This window comes from Formica exsecta, unplaced genomic scaffold, assembly GCF_003651465.1.
Source record: "Formica exsecta isolate Colony F162 unplaced genomic scaffold, ASM365146v1 scaffold733, whole genome shotgun sequence".
In the NCBI taxonomy this organism is placed as follows: domain Eukaryota; kingdom Metazoa; phylum Arthropoda; class Insecta; order Hymenoptera; family Formicidae; genus Formica; species Formica exsecta.
Window position 1 is genome coordinate 355,046 of NW_021853499.1, and position 21,697 is coordinate 376,742.

General features: G+C 37.7%; 2 protein-coding genes across 4 annotated transcripts in view; one reads left to right on the top strand and one right to left on the bottom strand.

Annotated features, from left to right (window-relative positions):
• Positions 1 to 7,284, top strand: part of LOC115243808 (guanine nucleotide-binding protein G(I)/G(S)/G(T) subunit beta-1) — a 19,076-nt gene extending 11,792 nt beyond the window's left edge. For all 3 annotated transcript variants that reach the window (XM_029821045.1, XM_029821046.1, XM_029821047.1), the window contains exons 2-7: positions 1,098 to 1,699; positions 3,341 to 3,486; positions 4,375 to 4,668; positions 5,052 to 5,253; positions 5,371 to 5,587; positions 5,777 to 7,284. In XM_029821045.1, coding sequence (XP_029676905.1) covers positions 1,643 to 1,699; positions 3,341 to 3,486; positions 4,375 to 4,668; positions 5,052 to 5,253; positions 5,371 to 5,587; positions 5,777 to 5,883 — 1,023 coding nt within the window. In that variant the 5' untranslated portion in view covers positions 1,098 to 1,642 and the 3' untranslated portion in view covers positions 5,884 to 7,284. The remainder of the gene's footprint in view (positions 1 to 1,097; positions 1,700 to 3,340; positions 3,487 to 4,374; positions 4,669 to 5,051; positions 5,254 to 5,370; positions 5,588 to 5,776) is intronic.
• Positions 7,285 to 10,302: 3,018 nt separating this feature from the next.
• On the bottom strand, positions 10,303 to 21,221 carry LOC115243806 (dynein assembly factor 1, axonemal homolog). Its single transcript, XM_029821044.1, is given in 12 exon segments — positions 10,303 to 14,274; positions 14,422 to 14,792; positions 14,866 to 16,719; positions 16,836 to 17,036; positions 17,112 to 17,334; positions 17,486 to 17,643; positions 17,782 to 17,867; positions 17,939 to 18,102; positions 18,484 to 18,680; positions 18,683 to 18,913; positions 18,976 to 19,067; positions 19,138 to 21,221. Coding segments are annotated over 12 exon segments (5,913 nt in total). The 3' UTR covers positions 10,303 to 14,022.
• Between the last annotated feature and the right edge of the window lie 476 nt (positions 21,222 to 21,697).

Below are 21,697 nucleotides of genomic sequence, written 5' to 3' on the forward strand. Positions count from 1 at the left end.
TTTTTTTTTTTTTTTTTTTCTTTATGCGCGCCGACTTGTGTGCGTACGTACGTGCGTGCGTGTGTGGATGTATATATGTGTTTGATAATCGAGACGCTCTGCCATTAATGTAAGATGATTATACGCAATTATGTTAATTAAAGTCGTTGAACGCAAATGTTTTGTCATCACCACAGCACAGAGTCTTTCCTTCGATGATAATACACTCTAATTTATCAATTAGAATAATTTTTTTTCTATTCGTGGTTTCCAGATTTTAATAACGTTAATTTTTAATTTGATTTATATCATTTCCTCTCTCGTATGACAAAATAACCAGACTTTTTTAATATGCAAGCTTTTAAATATGATTTATTACGCGTGTCTGGAAATAACTATTTATTTTCATTGGCGCATTACGCTCGAAAGCGACACATGTGCCAATTAATTAGACGAGCCAAAAACAGCGACTTAATAAATATTTAGGTTCGGGAGATTTTAATTCATCATTATCAGAGTATAGGGATAAATATTTAAAAATTTCGACGATATTTTATAGTATTTGATATCTTACAATTTCTTCGGATGTAGGTAGATTTTCGCGACACTGCGTTGATAACGCGTATTATATGCCGCGTGCAATCGTCGACGCGATTAACTATTACCGTCATTAAGAAACCGCAGTAATTCTTGGATGACGTTTACCTTTGGTATGCCGTCTGTTCGTTTTCCTCGAGTCGCAACAAAAGCCGCGCGTTGCTTGCGCGAAACACAACATTATGTTAAACATTTGCGGTATCAAATATGATAAATGGAATTATTGCTAATTTAGCACTTCTAAGTTTTCTTCGTAAGAAAGGATAAATCCTTGCAAAGGTCATACAATGAATTAACATTGGCGTGGAATTATTTTATATAAATTGAAAGCGTATATATTAAAAAGATTTAAATATTTTTTTTTATCAGTTTAATCGAAAATACAGACGAAACTATAGAGAGAAATAATTTTCAATCTCCTTTTTTTCGACTCCGTTTGTATATACTAGATTTAAGATAACATATACGAGCTACATTATTACGGCCAATTGAATTGATCGATTTGAAACATTGTGTTCCAGAGGTGGCAACGGTCTCGTCAGGAAGTGTCAAAACTGGCGTGTGGGGCGGTGGAGTCAGCTGTGGTCTGGCTCTGATTCCGGTGGTAGCGGCGGAAGCGGAAGCCGCGAAGGCAATAGCGAAGGCAGGAGGCGAGGAGGTGGGGCCGGGAGAAGTTGCTGGTAGCCCCGATTTTGTTAGAAGACGGTGCAAGCTTCATCCTCATCCCCATCATTTTCATCTATCTCTTCTTCTTTCACCTCGCATCTTGCCTTACGGAAGTGATAGATTCGTAAGCGTTCGCCAGCGGCCACCAGAAGAACTGTCGACGGCGTGACACCGGCCCCGCGATCGGCCTTCCTCCCGCAGAGGAGTAAGCGCCGCACAGACAGGAGTCACCGCCATCCGTCATCATCGTAGAAATTACATTCTGTGAGCCCTCTCCGAGGCGAGGCGAGACGAGAGAGGAGAGAGCTTCCTCAGCCTCCCCCTCTGCGCGCGCGACGTCCTAGTATTTCGGCCCCGCTAACGGCCGCTCATAAGCCTCGCGCGTCATCTGTCAGACACCATGAACGAGCTCGACAGTCTTCGTCAGGAGGCGGAGACGCTGAAAAATGCCATCCGGGTAAGTACCCGGACTTTCCTTACTTCAAGATTGTTTTTCCTTTTTTTTTATCTATTGTATAAAAGATATATTTAAAAAAGAAAAACATGTAATTCTCTCAAAATTTTCGAAAGATATCAAAGTTACAAAGAAAACACAACTCTAATAAATAATTATTTATTTTATTATGATATCTCTAATTGAATTTGTTAAAGTAAAAATAGATTGCTTGTGTGCAATTATGATATGAATACTAAAGCAAATTTATTAGATTGATACAATTTAACTCTATAAAAAAAAAATCAAAATGACTTATTTTTATACTTCAGATTTTGCAATTTTATGTCTCTCTTCCGCCTTTCTCTATTTCTGACGTTATCGTAAATTTTAACCGATAGAAGATATATTCATCTACTTCTTCTTCTTTTACCTCGTTTATATGGCGAATGTTTTTTGTATAGTTGTGAGGATATGGAGCTGGCTAGGTGGTGGTAGTGTGGTGGTGGTAGGGCGCGGCATAACCGTCGCTTCTCTGATCAATACGCCACCGTCCCTCTCTCTCTTTCTCACTCCATGTCTTGTTACTTCTCTCCATGTATTCGTCTCTCTTTCTTCTACGCGCTCCCCTCATCCCTGCCTTTTCCTCTTATACATGTATAAAATGCACGCGCTCGCACGGTATGCGCGGAAATATGCGCTTACGTTAAAAGGAATACGCTATCGGTCTTGTGTCTGCTAATTATTTATGACGCGTACAGCAACGTTGTTTAGCAAATAAAATTGCCAGTGTACATTGCGCAACAACATATATGCATACATCATAAATGTTAATTTATTTCCTTTGATTGCGCATAACAATTTCGTATAATTAATATTTTTGATATCGTCTTGTCATTAATATATTTTTTTTGATATTTCTTATTAAATTTTTAAATTTATCAAATTATTTTATTGAGAATCAAATCATTATTGGTAAAGCAAATTACAATTACAATTACATTGTATTTAAATCACATTACGATCAATCAGATTTAGCGCAGTTTTATTATAGACATTAATATTCTTTAAATATATAAATTAATGTATAATAAATTAATATATAAATATATAAATTAATAATATCTTTACTATAAAGGTAAGAAGTTATATCCGACTAGTATTAAGTCACTCTAAGTGTACTACTGCATTACGATTGGATCTTAAAGGTCAACTTAAAGGCAAAATTGCGGCATAATATCGGACTAAAGACACGCGAGCACCGTCGACAATTCACCGGAATCCTTTTTCTCGTTCCGTAACTTCCTTTTTCTAATTCCTTGAAATTCATGGAAATTTGCAACAGCCTGTTCGATCGTTTGACCTTTTGTATTGAATTTGTGTATACACGGGCATGACATTAAATGAAATTTTTACGTGCAATTTATTAAATTTTTACGGCGATATGCATTATACTACCCGGCATCTTCTGATTAGAATGTTGCTTTAATATGAAATCTTCAAGTTTTAATTATCACTAAATACATTATAGCAGTGTAGATAAGATCTCGCGACTAACGATAATGGCTTACATGCTTGTTGCGGACATGATACATGTTAGATATCAAATGCGAGAAATAGATGCCGACGTAAATTTACAAATTTGTATATGATTTTATGTCGCAGGATGCCAGGAAAGCAGCATGCGACACGACTTTGGCCCAGGCCACATCGGGCATGGAACCTATCGGTCGCATACAAATGCGTACGAGACGTACGCTTCGCGGTCACTTAGCTAAGATTTATGCGATGCACTGGGGAAGTGACTCCAGGTATGATGTTAGATGCAGATGATTAGATGATGATACATTGGCGTCTAAAAATTTGAACGTAAATAAGATTTTATTTATGAATTTTGTGTGAAAAACAAGATTCGAGAAAACAAAGAACGTACACTCAAAAAAATGTCTTGCTGATATAGGTAGATTTCTAGGTGTCACAGCAAAAATTTATCGCTATTTTTTGTATCTGTTAGAATATTGTCTGTTACATATAGAATTTATAGCAGCAACATTCTAATAATATCTTCTAGAAAATTTAGGTCCCATTGCCAAATGTTAATCACTGCATTGGATAAATATGAGTTTCGATACTACAGCTAAACGATCTTTGTGAGAAATATAATTGCCAATTATAACTGCAGCATCGAAAAATTGAGAAAAATTGTTTAAAAGAGCTAGATAGATTGAGCGCGTTATACAAATATGTTAGACGTGAGGATTATATATTCATTTGTTTCTTGCCGCTAATCTTTTCTGTATACCACAGCCAAACTTTATAACAAGTATGATTGGCCTTAACATGGATAGGCGCCCCACAGAAAAACATTCTTTCTAAATTTCACAAACAGTTCAGATATAAATTCTGTCTCTGTCACTTAGATTGATTAAATGCGAAACATATGCGATATCACAGTATTTGCTAATCATTTATGTACCTCAGTTAATTTTGCGCACCCAGAAAATTTTTGCTGTAGTTGCAATACCACTTTTTTGAGTGATAGATATTTGCAACTATTGCTTAGATATATATTTATTTATACCGTAAAACTTAAAAATTTGAAAAGTAATGAGAAGATATTAAGATAGAGAAAGATTTCGCTCTCCTATCTTCACACTACGTTTTTATCAGCATATTTTTTTTGTATTTTCCATACATAGGAATCTAGTCTCCGCATCGCAAGACGGCAAACTGATCGTTTGGGATAGTTATACCACCAATAAGGTTCACGCTATCCCATTGCGGTCCTCATGGGTAATGACTTGTGCATACGCGCCCTCGGGTAGTTACGTCGCGTGCGGTGGGCTGGACAATATCTGTTCCATCTATAGCCTTAAAACTAGGGAAGGTAACGTGCGGGTGAGCAGAGAACTCCCCGGTCACACTGGATATTTATCCTGCTGTCGGTTCTACGACGACAACCAGATCGTCACCAGTTCCGGCGACATGTCTTGGTAAGTAAGTCTAGAAATTTACTAGAGGTCAATGATAATTGCTATAATAAAATTTCATGTATATTTTAATATTAACTTTAATATATAAAATTCAATTTAAGTTGCATTAATTTTTTTTCTTGCATTTCTTATAATTTGAAAGCACATATTAAAAGATTATGAATATATTTATATAAAAAAACAAATCTCTCGATTATCTACTAAAAAAAAAAAAAAAATGAGAAGCATTTATGAGTGAAACAAGAGTTCAATAAAAAATATAGAAAAATCTCATTTCTTCCTACTCCTTATCCCAAATTTCTTCCATTATTAAATGCAATCCTGAAGACATCTGAAGATTGTTTATCCGGCGCGAACTAGAATGCTGAATTGTTCTGACTCAGTGCTCTATGGGATATCGAGACCGGCCAGCAGTGCACCTCGTTCATCGGGCACACCGGTGATGTTATGTCTCTGTCGTTGGCACCGGATACACGCACTTTCGTATCTGGCGCGTGCGACGCCAGCGCGAAGTTATGGGATATTCGCGAAGGATCCTGCAAGCAGACTTTTCCGGGTCACGAGAGTGACATAAACGCCGTAACGGTGAGATACTTTTTATTAAGCGAATAAATAATTATCTCGTTTCGTGATGTTACTACTAATGTATTATCGAAAAAAGGATTTATTATTTTTGACGGTTTGATTTATTATTATTTACAGTTCTTCCCGAACGGATATGCTTTCGCGACAGGCTCGGATGATGCGACCTGCAGACTTTTCGATATTAGGGCAGATCAGGAACTCGCGATGTACAGTCACGACAATATCATTTGTGGTATCACCAGCGTAGCTTTCAGCAAGAGCGGTAGATTATTGCTGGCGGGCTACGACGATTTCAATTGCAATGTTTGGGATTCCATGAAGACGGAACGAGCTGGTAAGTTGAACTGGAATCTTGCGAACGATAATCTCCTCAAGAGAGAAGAGAGATTTCATTTGAGGTCCTTCTCTCGATGATGGTTTTTTTTTATAACGTTTATTATTTCCAATAGCTGTGTGTGTAATCAGATAATATTGTTATCACTACTTTACTAAAAATACATTTGTCGGAAACTCTATTTTCTAGGAATTCTCGCTGGGCATGACAATCGCGTGTCTTGTCTTGGCGTTACGGAAGACGGCATGGCAGTAGCGACGGGTTCTTGGGATTCGTTCCTACGCATTTGGAATTAACTTGGGGCTTTTCCCAGGACGTTCCTTCAAAGAACCAACTACAGTCAACCAGCATACAGCATAAGAATCAAGTACCATCATCTGACCACTGAGCAAATCGGCGTGCCATCAGTCACGACGTTGGCGAATAATCCGCCAGGTTCACCGGAGTTGACGCTGATTAGAAACTTTGGATACTCGATTAGTAGCAGCAGCAGCGGGAGCAGCAACAATAACAATTACGATCGTAGAAAAGCCCACGACAACAATGGCGGTGGTAACAGCAGCGGCGGCGAATTTAAGAATGTTTTGGATTGTGGTGGTAAAAAAGACTCCCGCAACAGGCGCATCGTAGTCGACTTGACCAGGCGACATAGTAAAGTTGGCGACAAGGACCACGAATATCAACGCTTCTAAGAAGAATCTAAGTTCCAATTGGGTCGAAAACATATTGTTGCCGAAAAATGTGCGGCAGAGGACAAGAATCGAGAACGAGCGCCGACAACAAGACCGACAGCCAAGAACTTTCGGCGGCATCGGGCACGCATTTTCTTTTTCTCCTCCCCTTTCTCAAGGACTTTCTTCGCGAATCTTCGAGAGGCATGTGCTGTTCTACGGCTTTGATAATTCTTTTCCCACGGGGGTATTCCCAGTCAAGGATTTCAAAGTTCGAAGGACGGACTACAATCTCGTGCCGACGATCATCAAGAGATTTCCATCTCGAATCAAGGTTCAAGCGTTCACTGCCGAGAAGGCGCCGTTAACGACTGCTCTGGCGATTGGCTGCGAGTTACTTTTCCCGATACACGATTGTATCGGGCGAGATAGGATATGCAACCATGGATATTGCGTCGCAAGCCGGAAATAAAAAACCAACCAAAGGTCGTGATAGTCCCGCAATGATGCGTTCGAGTCATATGACGCACACTGAACGCACACGTGTATTAATGGAGATTCACAAAGACACGAATTGCATATACTTGCACACAAAAGCGCGAGTGGTCGAATAAATATAGGGAAGATGTGGATCGTTCACCAGCAGCCTCGAAATACATTCAAGTCGCACACACTTGTCACGTGAGCTTTGCCCTCGTGCACGAGCATCGAGCGGCCAAGCGAGGAAAAAAGAATAATGAGATGTCACTTTTTTTAACACGATAATACGCCGACTTCGCACCGCTATAATTACTACTATTATTACTATTATTATCACGATCCCCTCGATGAATTTTGTAGATGTATCGTTATTTATTTTGTATAGACTTCTGCCATAGGCCGCCCTGCGCCTGCGATTTTTGCGAGTGCGAGAGCGATTGAGCATGTAGTAAAAGAGAGTGAACGAGAATTATGAGAGCGTGAGAACGAGAGCGCGAGAGGCGCGCGGCCCATTGCCAATCAAAAAAAAAAAAAAACGAGGAACGGGACATGAGACACGAAACACGCGGATAAAGCGGACATTAAATACAGAGAGAGGATGCTTCTTTGATAAATAATTCGTAATATGACGGTTTGGTACATGAAGACGTCGACGGATCACATTCGTGGAAAATTACAAGAAGACGAGAAGTGACGGATCAGTGAGCGAGAAAGCAGACCAGGTATTGAATTTCGTCTGTTTTTTCATTGCGATAGAGTTACAAGCGCGTAAAGCGACGGACCAGCGTAACGTGTCAAGTAACGTTTAATGTAACGTGTATTTGTTTAGTTTATAGTGTCTATACCTTAACCTTTCCCTTCATCCTCGATCCAATTATCCCTGATTATGGCAACAGCGGGAAGGAGAAAAAGAATTAATCTTCGACTATGTCTCGACGAAGTCTCGTATCTCTTCCCATTATCGATTCAGCGCCAATTAATCCTCGTGCACGAGGCAGGCACGTGCTCTCGATCGAAAGAGTCGTGCTAGAAATTTCCTTGAAATAGGACCCAAAGAATCGGAGGTTGAATGAAAGGACCGCGAGACTAAACTCTTCCCCTCCCTCCTCCTCCTCCCTTTCTATCTCATCATTATTTTTTTTTACACCATCTCTTCGCTCATCATGCTTTTTGTTTATCACGGTCTTTTTCGTAAACTCGTATTTGTACTTTTTCGATAACTTTTAAGCTCACTTTATATCCCTCTTTTTTCTGCGATATACCATCATTTTCCTCTCCCATCCCTGCCTGTTCTGTCCTTTTTTGTCGGAAATAGATGTTGAAACTGTGTATGCATTTAAAAATAATATTAATGATAACGATTATATAATATTAATATTAACGATGATTGTAATTTATAATTATTAATATTTAATATATAAGTACATAAGGTCGATGGTTCTTTAATATCGCAGGATTATGATCCAATCGCCTTCCGGCAACCACGCTCATAGTTATTACGCACCGCATCCTATTTTTAGTTTGATGAGAAACAAATATCTCAAATTGATGGGAATTCCGTGCATTTTTGTTTTAATAAATGAAAACAACATAATTTATATATGTTAGAAGTCGTTGCGTATCATGATAGAAATTTTGAAGAATGTATCGAAATGTGCCGGTTGGCTAAAATCACGAGTATTGAAGGAAACAAGCGTGGATTCCGGAAAGCGACTATTTCTTCGAAAGATTCTTCGAAAAACTTCTTTCCCAGTGGAACAAACCATGTAATTTGGCTAGCGGAGCAAGCGAGTACCAATGAGAACTTTCGAGAAACGTTGCAAATTTTTTCGAACATTTGACATTTCGTAAAATTGGTTCTTTTTTTATACACACATATAACTCTTCGCGACTAATCTCGCTTACATAATGCTTTGTACATGTTAAATGTCAAACGAGCAAAAGATCTTTCTCCGTCTCGAAAGAGAAGATCCTTGTTCCTTCGAGATTCTTTGTATTATTAAGAATTCTTCCAAAGTTCGATTCGAAAAGCGAGAGACAGAAGCGTGATTAAAATGGCCGCTTTTCGGTCTTTCCGGCGTAACTTCGAAACGATATCCATGCGAAAAGGAACAATCTAATAGCAGAGAATTATGAAGGAAGAGGAGACTTTAATAAGCAGATTAATGGAAACAGATCTGTGCTTATTGCATTTCGCGATTCCGTGGCTTCTCCTCGAGGGGGCTCTCACAATCTTTTTGTACCTCGAAGCCTTGGAACGATATGGTTTCTTATCCTTGGTACGAATAAGAAAAAAAATATAATAGCTCTATCGACGAATCTAATGCAAAATTGACAAATTATTAAGCCTCTAGTCATATTAACAGCACGCGCGCAAATAGAAGAATAGCAGGTGAAACTTTGTAAGCAGATACCTTTTTCTAAAATCTCTTTCTTGTCTCCTTGTTTGCGCGAACAAGATTATGAGAAAGCCGACTTTAATTTGTTTATCTTTCTCAGAAAATATGGCACACACGGTAGATTAATTGCGACGCAAGAGGAAAGATAACGGCGAGAAAATAACTGATGAAATCAGCCTTTTCTTTTTTTGAGCCTTTAAAAATATATATAAGATGAATAAAAATACTTGGGAAAAGAATCAAACGTGGCGTTTCCGTTATTTTTTTATCGCTTCTTCGCTTTCTGTTCCCTCCCTCCGTAAGCAATATACTTGCACACTTTATAGTTTCACTATCCCTATAATTCTTTTATGCTTTGGTTTTGAACGCGCGAATATTTATTTTTGCTAAATCGTTAATCTCGTAAAGTAACATCCTGCTAAGGCGAGTGGTCTACGAGATAATGTGATGTTGGGTCCTATTTCAATTATGGAATATAATCGTCACTCTAGTATAAACATATAGTTAATATAAAGGGGAAAAAGGAGGAAAGAAAGGGAAGAAACGCGAAGAATATGCCGACGACACTTTCGTGACTTGTTTTACGATGGACGACGAGAAGCCGTCAGGAATACTGCCTCTTTCAAGTTATGCACAAAAAAAAAGAATAAATTACGATATGTAGTACGTGTATTATACATAAAAAAAATACATTAAATAACCGTGCAAACCACTGTTAAAGTTTAAAAAGAAAGAACGCGCAAGAGGACGTGGCCGTGCGACGTGCAAGACAACTAAAGACGTGGAGTGAAAAGTGCATCGATGAAGATCGAGTGCAAAGTACATATATCGGTGAACATTAATCTCGGGAGAGGAACGTACATTCACTCAGTAACTGAGAGCAAAACGCGTCTTCACTGTTAAATGGTAGATAGTTACAAAGAGATTTCATCACTTTTTTATATATAAAAAGATTATATATATATATATACGTATATAAAAATAATGATAAATAATTAATCACTATTGACAGTTAGCCTAGGTCATTTCGCCTATAGTCATTTGCCATGGAGGACATTCTTACGAGGCATGCGAAAATTCCAAAAATCAATTTCAATTGGCTAAATTTTTCTATAATATCAACGAACAACATACACACTAACTTACTAATTAAATAAATTGTTCGTTTTTTTTTTTTGCGATATAATCGTCATATTTCGGAGACCTCGTGGATGTGTCCCTGTCGCGGAATTCATCGTCATTCGCATTCTTCGTTAGGAAGAATTGTTTCGGAAGAGAATTACAATCTGTTCACGGATAATAAGAAGAAAGACGCGAATTTCATTGAGTTATAGATGGATAATTGTTGCATTCGAATTGGAGTCAAATTTCAAAGTTTTTCTTTCTCCCTACATCGGGTTATTCCATTCCATTTAAATGTTTTTAATATAAAAATATCTTTACACATACACACACTTATATACGCATTATTTTTACCGCAATAAGCTACGCTGGCTTTCGGTATCTGTTTATATCTACACTTTCACACAGAAAACTTATCAGAATAATATAACGTCTGATTACATTCCGCAATAGAGAGAAGTTTACGCGAAATATAATCTGGAAATGATTCTTTCAAGCACAAAAGTCATCTGTCTGTATTCATTCATTATCAGGTAAATCATCTACGTAGAAAAAAAGAAAACGACATAGCTCATCTGTACGGTAACCGCAATTAAGGATGCATGGTTCATAATTAGTATCATGATATCAACTCAGAGCGTCATTATATTTACATCTCCCGTCGCGGTTTTTAAAATTCCGCAAAGTAAAAATTGAGCCAGACGGGGGCGATTGATTAATTATTTTATTTCATGAAACTGCGAGATTTGCATGTGAAAGAGATTGCAGTACGCGAGAGCTGTTTAGTTCTTTCGCGTATCTTTCTCTGTGCATATTTAAGAGATTACGAAGAAAAGAAAATAGAAACTTGACAAATGCGTTTCGGCGGAATATATCTAAAAAAATCTGCAATTAAAATAGAAGCTATGCGAATATATGCTTTATCGATCGCAAGAGAAAGTGAATACTAATTACGTATTTATTTACATCTCACACATTTTAATTATTTAATTGCGTATTTAAATGCGTAACGCTTATTAAATATGCCCAGAGAAACTGCATCGCAAATGTCATACGTGTCAAAAAGACGACGAGCGTACGAGGGTCACGTTTGCATAGTGTTCGATAATAATATCTTTCGATTTCAATATCGTATCCTAAGTCATTTATAGTCATCGACGCGCGCGCGATTTTTTTAAGCACATACATACGTAAATATACCTAAGAGGGTGTGCAAACGAAGTGCGTATCCTTTTAAGCGAATCGCGAATTCGAAACACGAGCTTTTGTTACTACTTGTAAACTCGATTCCTTCGCAGCATTTCTCATTAACATTAACGTGATTCTATAATAATGAGCCGACATTCTAATAAGGGAACGGCATTTTTTAGAATTTCATTACCTAGACATGGTTATGGTTTTGTAAAGTTTCCTTTAGGCGCGCCTTGAATCGTCTAACGATTTTTACGTAATTTTATTGTAAACTTAGTGCTACGAAGGTCTGGTTCGTTCGATCTGCAATCATGAAGGAGAAAAACGGGAAACTGATAAACTCGTATTTTTACGCGCTTTAACTTTTTCACGTTTCTTAATTGTAACAATGTTTAAGATTAAAAAAAAATATTTTAGCAAGTTTTTAATATCAGATACATAAATATATAACGTTATTCACGATGATATTTATTGGAACATATCTTTGAAATAAAAAAGAATATTTATTCGTATATTTTTTCAACATAAATTCGGTATATTGCTTTATTTATTTCCTTTTAACTCAGTTTTTTGCAATATTACAATGACAATCTTAATTAAAAAATGATTATCGAAGTACAAAGCTTATCAGAATTTATCGGCGAGAACGCTCATTAAACGCGCTCTTGTAAGAAATAAGAATCGCATCGCTTTAGTTATTATAACTCACGACGAAGCTTCGTCCGAAACGGGAACAAAAGTAAGGGAACGGCGAAAGAAGATTTATTTTTATTGCATCAGAGCAAAAGACTGACGCGCGTTTTTTTAATCAAGTCAAAGTGAGATTGAGCAATCTCTTATATAATAAAAACCAAACTGCAAAAGAAAAAAAAAAAAATACAGAGAACGTGACAGGGGTGTGACAAAGTTCTGTTGCTTCTACTTCGTGATTGCAAATTACGATGACCGGAATTATATGTCTGTTACGGTGTCGCGAGAACAATTGCTTCTTTTTTATGCTGTTGAGAAACAAAACCGAACATAAGGAGCATCTTTTCTGACAAAAGCGCTGTTCGATTTTGTTATCGACGAAACTGTACGTAATCGACGATGAGAAGTCGATGGTGGCCCTACGATGAGGGACAAAAAAAAAGAAGGAGAAACCAAAGCGGCGAACTTTCCAACTTTTTGGAAAGAGAAACACTTAGTGCGTAAGATACTCTCTGTATAACGTAAGTCATAAGTCGTAAAATGTAAGGGCTGTAACGCATCAACTAATCATTAACCGCGACGGAAACAACCGGCACACAACTATTATCACGATAACGATACGATAGTACGAGGGGATAAGCCCAAAGAGACGTATGTGCAGGGTGTCGATGAAGCGTTTGATCGATGAACGCGGCGAAGATCGCGCTTTCAAATCAAAGGAAATCTCTTCGTGAAAACTCGCCCCAATTTTCTCAGTCTCGATCATCGATCGTTCTTTATCGACACCCTTGATACGTTTTAAAGAATAACTTACAATTAGAGAGCAAACGAGAATGCGAGCGAGAGAGAAAAGAATTATCTATGAGAGAATACAAGTAAACTATGTAAGAATGAGTGAGAAAAAGAAAACAAAGATACATACAAAGAAAAAAAAAAGAAAAAAAAACAGAATACCAAATTTTATTTCTGCGTGCCTGTGCGAAGAGGACAGCGAGGTGATATATACGTGCATATTTATAAATCTATTACTATAAACGATCTTAGCGGAAGGCATGTAATCCGTACGCTTGTTTGAGAGAGAAGGAGAGGGGAGGAATACACGTTCCTTATTATTTCCTACACAGATATGTTGTAAACAGAACGGGAGACGATGTGAAAAAAAAAAAAAAACAGGGAGTCGAGACTCGAGAAAGGAAGAATGGGGGAGGAGAGACAATTTCGTTATATGCGGCATCACTCTATATAAATATAGTATAATATCAAGAGCTTTTTGCCAAGTGACAAGGTGGTTAGCTTCTGCGGGTATAAACGGTCCATCTGAAATCTTTCTGGAGGCCACAGGCTGAATAAGAGACGAAAAGGGTAAAGAGATAATATATTTAAACGTGACAGACTATCGTTTCTTTCGCGTGCGACCGATTATCATTGCGCATATAATTACGGATTAATTATTATTACTATTATTAATTACGGCCCATTGACATCACCGCTATCGCGTCTCATTATTATGATTATTATTATTATTATATAATTGATGTGAGTGTGGAACACAAAAATAAAGTGTACGTAGTAGAAGGTCGATCTGTTCCACCACCTGTCTCGTTTCTTTCTCATTTCAAATTTTTGTAATCCTCGAATTCACAAAATCGATCTTAAATCAATGGTAAAGTATTTATTTCAAATGGAAGAATAAGAAAAAGCTTTTGTGTCGAACATATTACAAACTTAAACTAGCGAATGTATTTTCATCTACGACGAATCGTGTAAAGACACTTGCTTTCCTATAAATAGTTTTTGTCAGTTTTACACTTTATCCGATTGACGTACATGAAGCACATATTATTAACTGCGATTATCGATTTGAGAATAATATAGTAAAAGATTATAATTCGTTCTGGTCTTCCTGCGCAACTTGCATCTCTATACTTTTTTTCATATTCATCGTGGTAGTTTCGCGTTTCTCCTTTGGCAATATACACTCTTCTTTGCATTCTGTGTTGCCTAATGTACGCGACGTTGAAAACACTTCGACCTTTATTCCCTCTGTCAAGTTAATTGCGCTTTCTTGATTAATGTGATTTTCAGAATCTTCAGACATCATAATCGTCTCCTCGACCGACCCGAAGACAACCTGCTAAGGTAATATTACAAAATAATATAAGATATTTAATGAATTATTTATATATTCGAAAAATTTTAAAGAAAAGTGCGGAAAAAATTATATAATGTTTATAGGTATTTAATGTGCAATTGTTTTTTTTTTTTTTTGCTACGTACTAACATCTTTTTTTTGACAATAATCGAAAACATTTTGAGAGGTGTGTCTTTCTTTAATTTCTTTCTGTTCCAAAGTTGATTTAGAATCCTTAGAAATTTCAGGATTTTCAGAAATCACTTCAATCAATGGTTTAACTGGTTTCTTTATCGGATATTCTGTTTTCTGTACTGATTTATCGTCAGGTAACTTTTCTTTTGATTTTTCTTCTCTGTCCATCGTGAAATCTGACTTAATCAGCAGTTTCTTTTCGCTTTCTAATTTGTGCAGATGATCGCAAAATTCTTTGTAAAGCGATACGTCAGCATTTATGGCCGATGATTCCGACTCATAGATGCTTTCAGACTGTTGCAATATATTGGCAAGCGATTTAATATCTAAAAAATATTTTTATATTAGTAAAATATTTGTAATATATTTTTTTACATTTTTTTATTTACATACTCTTACCAGAATCATTAACTGATGCTGAATCATTGGCAGATTCCGAATTAATAGTTTGCTTTAATTCTTGTTTTCCAGACTGTACGCTTGTTACATCATTAGATTTGTTGTCATATTTAACGGGCCAATTTTTTCGTTCGCCAGAATCACCTGCGGGTTTATTAAAATCTATTTTCGAAACTAAACCGGACGGCAAATATTCACCGAGACTTCGCCGATCGTATTTATGATATTGCGATTTTCCGTCTACATTTTCTGGGTCTTTTATCAGATTCGTTATGCATTTATCGATCAGCGGCGATACTTTCTTCGCGAATTTCTTCGTCTCTTGTATCACGTGCTGTCTGCATTTTTCAGAGATTTGACTGCGGGATTTGCGTTCCTCCGACTTTCTTCCGGAGTGTATTTCCTTAATAAGGAAGGATTTCTTGTTATTTACTTCGATATCTTCGGCTTCGCGAGTTCTTTTGCCAGTCAGTCTCAAAGACGGCTGATTCGTTCTTCCCAGAGTTAAGCGATCTATCGCTCGGACGAGCGATTCCATTTGAGAATTAGATTCCTCGATACCAGCTGATAATTTCTGCTCGCTGTTTGACATTTCAATTTTAGCGGAAGATTTTTCTATTTTATCAATGATTTTCTCGTTCCCGCAAATAAGATCATTGCGCTCTTTGTTTGAAATTATTTTCTCGCAACAGTCATTTAAATCGACATTTTCATTCTTACTCGAATCGATAATTTTATCACAGTTATCTTCTGCGTTGGATAATTTTAGTACTTTTGGTGACCCTTGATTGCTTTCCAAAATTGGTGAGTCTTCTACAAGAGACGTTGCTGTCTTGAAAGAATCATCGTCGGATTCGTCGACATTTTTCTTTATTTCTGAAGATTTGAGTAGAAGATTGTTAAATTTATCTCCCAAATCTTCGATTTTTGGATACTTCTCATCAGTCTCTATTTTTTTGCATTTCGAGGATTGTTCAGCGGAATCAACAAGATCTATCATATTGATAATTTTAGGGATACTTTTTTGTTTCGTGTCGATTGTTGAGTTTTCGGAATCCAATTTCTCCTCCAGAACCATCAATTCGCTTGAGACTTTCGTTTTGCTCATTTTATGAATATTGTCTCGATTCCTTAATTCGGCAAAGAGGCTGTTGAATATTCCGCCTGATTCTTCTTGTGATACTTTTGCAGATCGCTCGCATGTATAATTTTCTATATCTTTTATCGAATATGTTTCCGTTGAATCCGGAAGAGAGCTCGGGCAAGTCTTCATTGTCATTAAATCGTAGACGTCTTGAAAATTGCCCGTAGTATCAACCTGCTTCCTATCTTCTAATGAAGAGCAATTGGGATTATTGCTCGTTGCAGCGTCCTTAATCTCCACTTTATTTTTCCTCGCTTCGTCCTCTCGTTGTCTTATAATCTCCTCGACCTTCAGTTTTCTCTCCTTAGTATTCCACCATTGCAATTTATCTTCGTTGCTCGTGGAAACCTTGGTCCCGGTTTCTTGAATCTCCCTATCATCAGTGGAATCAGTTTGCAGATTCTCGTCTACCATTTTTCTCCCGCCCCAGAATCCTTCCACCTCGCCGTTTTTAAACATTATCTTGTTTTCGTCAACAAACTTGTCCATATTGTCGCAAAATTCTCTCATTTCTTCGCGGATACTGCTAAGTTTAGAACCGAACGGATATTCTTTGTTTTTTCTTTGATAGCTCTTGATATTTTTGTTCGATGCATCGTCTCTCAAGCCGGTGACTGTTCCCGTGAGTTTCTGATTCTCTTCTAACATTTGTTTTAGATCCGATGTGTCGCTCGATACGGAACAGGTAGATGCTTTCTCGTTTTTGCGATCTATGAAAAACGGTTTCAAAAATATTAAGCTTTCAGTGTAAAAATTATGATATAAATTTTTTTTATATATATTGTGTTGAAAAAAGTTAATTAATTAACACGTAAGCTCTGCTTACCGTTTGTTTCATTATTTTCATTATCAACCGGTTTTTGTAAATCTGATATTTTTTCTTTTTCCGTTACTAATATTTTTTTATGATCAATGATTTCCCCATCGACGATACGACTGTCGAGTGGATCATGTATGCTCTTGCGATTGTCATCGGCAATGTATTGTTCCGATACTTCTTCGACCAACCTTTGCGGTTGAATTTTTTCTCGAGCCTAGACATGAAGAATAGATGAGCAACTTTTTATTCTTTTTTAAATCTGTATTCGTTACATGAAAAAACAAGGATCGCATACCTCGGCTTTCCAGGGCAACAGAAGCTCCTCGTTGTTTTCATCGGAGACTTTTCTCTCTTCCTCCGCCATTGGCCTCCTTCCGTCACTTTCCTCGTCTGCTTTTTGTCGCATACGTTCGTTTTCTTCGTCGCTCGCGAGCTCTTCGCCCGACGACGATGAGGAATCGAGAAAGGATCGCCCCTCGGACTTTTTCTTTCTCTCCAGGTCGAGCTTTAGAATGTTCATCGTGGTCGATATCATGGGTATAGAGAGGTGTGGGGTTTTCACGTGGTGAATGATCAAATAGTCGACGGGACCGATGGATGATGATATTATTCAAAGCACGAATTCTGTACCAGACCTTGACGAAACTAGTTCTTACCAGACCGCGGCTCCTCGTTGCGGTGTGCGCGCTTGACTTCGCGGCAACTTCTTCGTCCTTTTCTTCCTCCTCCTTCTCCTCCGTCTCCTTCTTCGTATCCACCGCCTCCTTTTCGGACGTCCCGACCGGTTTGCACAGCTTCCTTTTGTTTATCAGGGCTTTCGAGGGCAATCGACAGGTAAACAAAGGCCCCGAGATCCGGGGAACGGAACAGGTGAAAGGAGTCAAAGGGACCAAGAGCGGCCATTTCGAGTCCACCTTCGGGTGTCCAACCGAGAAGAATATTCTTTACTCACCCATGACACTGTCGTTGATCTTCTTCTGTTCCGCCTGGATCCACCGGTTCCTTTCGGCCATCTCCTCATCGGCACCGCCGCGCATCCTGGACCCAGAGATATTTTAAGGATAACGATACCCGTCTTTGCTGATACTCGTTTTTGCTGATTGATTTACCAAGCCTCGGCGCAGGCACGATCGCGCGGAAACACCGGCCGATCGTCCAGGTACTGTAGATTCTTACACTTGAGAATCATAGTCTTGCGGTACATCTTTATCTGCTTCAGCACCGGGTTGCCGGTTAACGTTACGACGCGCAGCGACTTCATGTCTCCCAGAATCTAAACAATCCAGCTCATGCTCGCGCTTTCGACGAACGTGATATCTCCACGTCTCACAAAGGTGTTTCGTAACACGATACATGTATGTGAAGTCTTTTATTTTTCGCATCGTTAAATTCAACTCGAGAAGAATTAATTAAGTGTAAACTCATATCAAGTTTTATAAACGTAATTGTAACATGATAATATCATGTTAATAATTTTTTAACTATCAACACGATATCTTGGTTTGGAAAAAATTAGAGGAGGGGTGAGTTTATAATAAAATTGTGTTTACATGTCATGCACGAAAATTTATTTGTATAACGTCACCTGCCGTTTCGGAAATGTATATATTCCGGTTATGCATCTCACGTGCGACGCGAGTAATTATCGACTTACGTCAACGACGTCGCAGGTGTCGATCTTGTTGTGAGAGATATCCAAGATGGAGAGCGCGTGCAGCAGACGGAGATGCTCGATGTCAGCGGTTTCTCGCAGATAATTGTGCGACAGGTTCAGGTTGTTCAGGAACTTGAGACCGTCTGAAAAGCAGAGGCACGTCAAGGTCAAGGTTACCCGGGATAATAATCGCTTCGACTCGAGTCACCGAGATTCTCGATTCTCCGTATCGTGTTGTGCGAGAGATTCACAGTGTCGAGCTTCGTCAGATAGTCGAGATTCTCGATCTTGCTGATAAGATTGTGATGCAGGAACAGGCACTTGAGCTCGCCCTGATTTTCCAGATTGGCGATCTCGCGTATACCGTTGCTCTCCAGCCACAGACACTTGAGACCTGTATATTTCTCGAGACTTTCGATGAAGGAGAATCCTGAAAGAAAGAATAGAAATTTTTCTGATTATCAGTACGATTATTAATCCCATCGTGCGTACCTTTGTAATGCAAATACAGAACGTCGTTTAAATGCGGCGTCTGATAGAGTCTCTGTTCCTTGCAGTGCTTCCTGATAAGTTCCTCCGTCATTCTAAAATCATTATTAATTGAAATGATATTAATGAAAATATGTATGATAAATTATTATTTTATAGACCCACCTAACGCCGTGCTTTTTCTCGTCGAAATCATATACCTTTCCCTTGATGTACGTTCTTTCCGGTTCCCTCAAATCTTCCAAAAAGGAGTCATCAGATTCTGAATCAACTTCGATTGTTGTTGTATCAGTCATTATTCCAGACATTTGATTTAATTCGTCGCTTATATTTTCGTCATTTCTAGATTGATTTGCAGTTTCTTTATCATTTTCTTCGTCGTTATTAATTTGTTCAGATTCAGACTCTAAAGTCGCTTGTTTAATTTTTTCTAAATCCGTAGCAATAATTTTTTGATATTCATCCATTAGTTTCTTGTGCTCTTCCATCTCATTCGCGAGCTCCTTTTCCAACTCCTCGATTTTTAAATTCTCGATTATTTCGACTTTCGTTAGAGGAACCTCGACGTTTCCATGATCGATATGAAAGTCATCGAGACTATCGGAATCGTTGGCGAAATCCTCAGGAATTTTAAATTCACAAGGATCTTTATCAGACGTATAAGAAATATCGTAACGATCAGCGATGAACTTGTCGATCTCCTCGAATTTCTTCGATAGTGTTTCCAACGAGTCTTTCTTTCGATCTTCAATTTTTCTTTTTTCTTCCGCTATCTTCTCCAAAGTTTCGTGAATCTCGATATGCGATTTAGGACGATCTGAACACGTGATCTCAGCTAACTTTTGCAGATTGCTATCAATAACATTCGATTCATTTTCCACATTTGCTAAACTTATCTTTGTATCCTTATTCTCAACAAAATTATTTTCTTCCTTATTTACTGTTTTGTATTCTTCATCATTGTTTATTTCTTTTGTAAATCTTTCCGACGAATTATCTCTATCATAATTCTCATTAACACTTGTCTCCGACACGTCACTGTACGGATTGTCAGTTAATATTTTCTCCGCCTCCTTGATAGTTTTCAGTATATCCTCTTTCGCTATGGCAGTATCAGAAACATCGCGAAAATGCGAGAAAAGTTTGTTTCCCTGAAATTTCTTAATCAAATATTCGCTACTCGATTCTTCGAAATCGGGAGTCGCATTTTCGCGTATCGGCGAATGATGCTGAAAATCTATGGAAACATTGGAACAGCTTTCGATTATCTTCCGCATCACGTCATCGTGATCGCTTTCCAATTCCGCAGATAAACTCTCTACCATTCGTTCCTCCGCCGAATCGTTTTGTTCGTCATCGTTTGTATACAAAAGATCCTTGATTATCTTATCCATTTCTTTTATTTCTGTAATTGTTCTTTCTACACTGTCTTCCTCAATGCTCAACGTTCTGTTCTCTCCCGTATATTTCAAAAGATCGACGGCATCTTTAAGATAACTCTCGTTATTATCTATATAATAATTGTTGGATTTTATACTTGAAACAGCTACATTCTCTATATCTATTTTTTCTCGAAAAGAATTTTCAATGTCGTTTATACAGGATTTACTATTCCGTTCAAGTCTGGTTTCTTTATCTTTAATCTCTTCCTCAATATTCTCACTTGGAACGCTTTTCTCAGCCATGATCCGCGAATCAACGTAACCGTCAATAATTCGTCGCGCAATTTCATCATTATTATCCTCTACATTTGTATTATTTAAAGAAATCCCTGAATCGACAAATTTTTCTCCGCTATGCTTAATTTGACATATTTTTTCGTACGTCGAGTCGACACTGCCGAGATATTTTGACAAAGAATTTGCGTATCGATCATCTAGCAGAAAATCATCTTTAATTGTCTTCTCGCTATCTTCGGAATCTTCTCCCTGGATTGTCGCGTCGTAGTATTCGAGATCGTCGTCCATGAAAACGACGTCGCAATCGCTTGTCATACTAGAATTGCAATAGGATGATTTTTCATTATTTAAATCGAACGTGTGATCGTAATTTAAGGAAACTCTTGGAGCATCGTCTTCATTGACGCCGTTTGTTGCTTCTATTTTCTCACTTCCGCATAAATTTTCGCATTTTTTTATTTCAAATTGCGTCTTCGCGACGAGATCCGTCGTGATGGTGTCTGAAACCTCGAGCATCGCCGGACAATCCCTGACAATCTTTATAAATACGAATTCATTAATTCGCTTCATTTACAAGCGCATAATTTTACAAGAAATGAAATCGAAATGCGTTTAACACTTTTTTTTTTTCCTAATAACATAAGCAAAGAGCACTATAATATATCATAAAAAAGTAAAATAAAGATTATGTAAGACATCTCTCTCTCTCTCTCTCTCTCTCTCTCACTTTTTAAAAATACTATGTAATATATTATCATTATATATTATTATAATATTATATATTATTATAATCTAATATAAAAAGAGATTTTTTGCAGTGTAATTTACCTTGCTTCCAGATGCAGAAGAGACATTCTTACAAGTAACAGAAACTTCACTTTTATCCTCTATTAGAGAACTGAACGAGAGATCACATGAATCATTCAACGCATTATTATCGCGTTTGAACGTGTCCATGATTGAAAACAGTTTTGCGATTGAATCTTTCTTTCTTTAGAATGTACGAAAACGTAAAATCTAAATTGTAGACTGCGAGTTGACGTGAG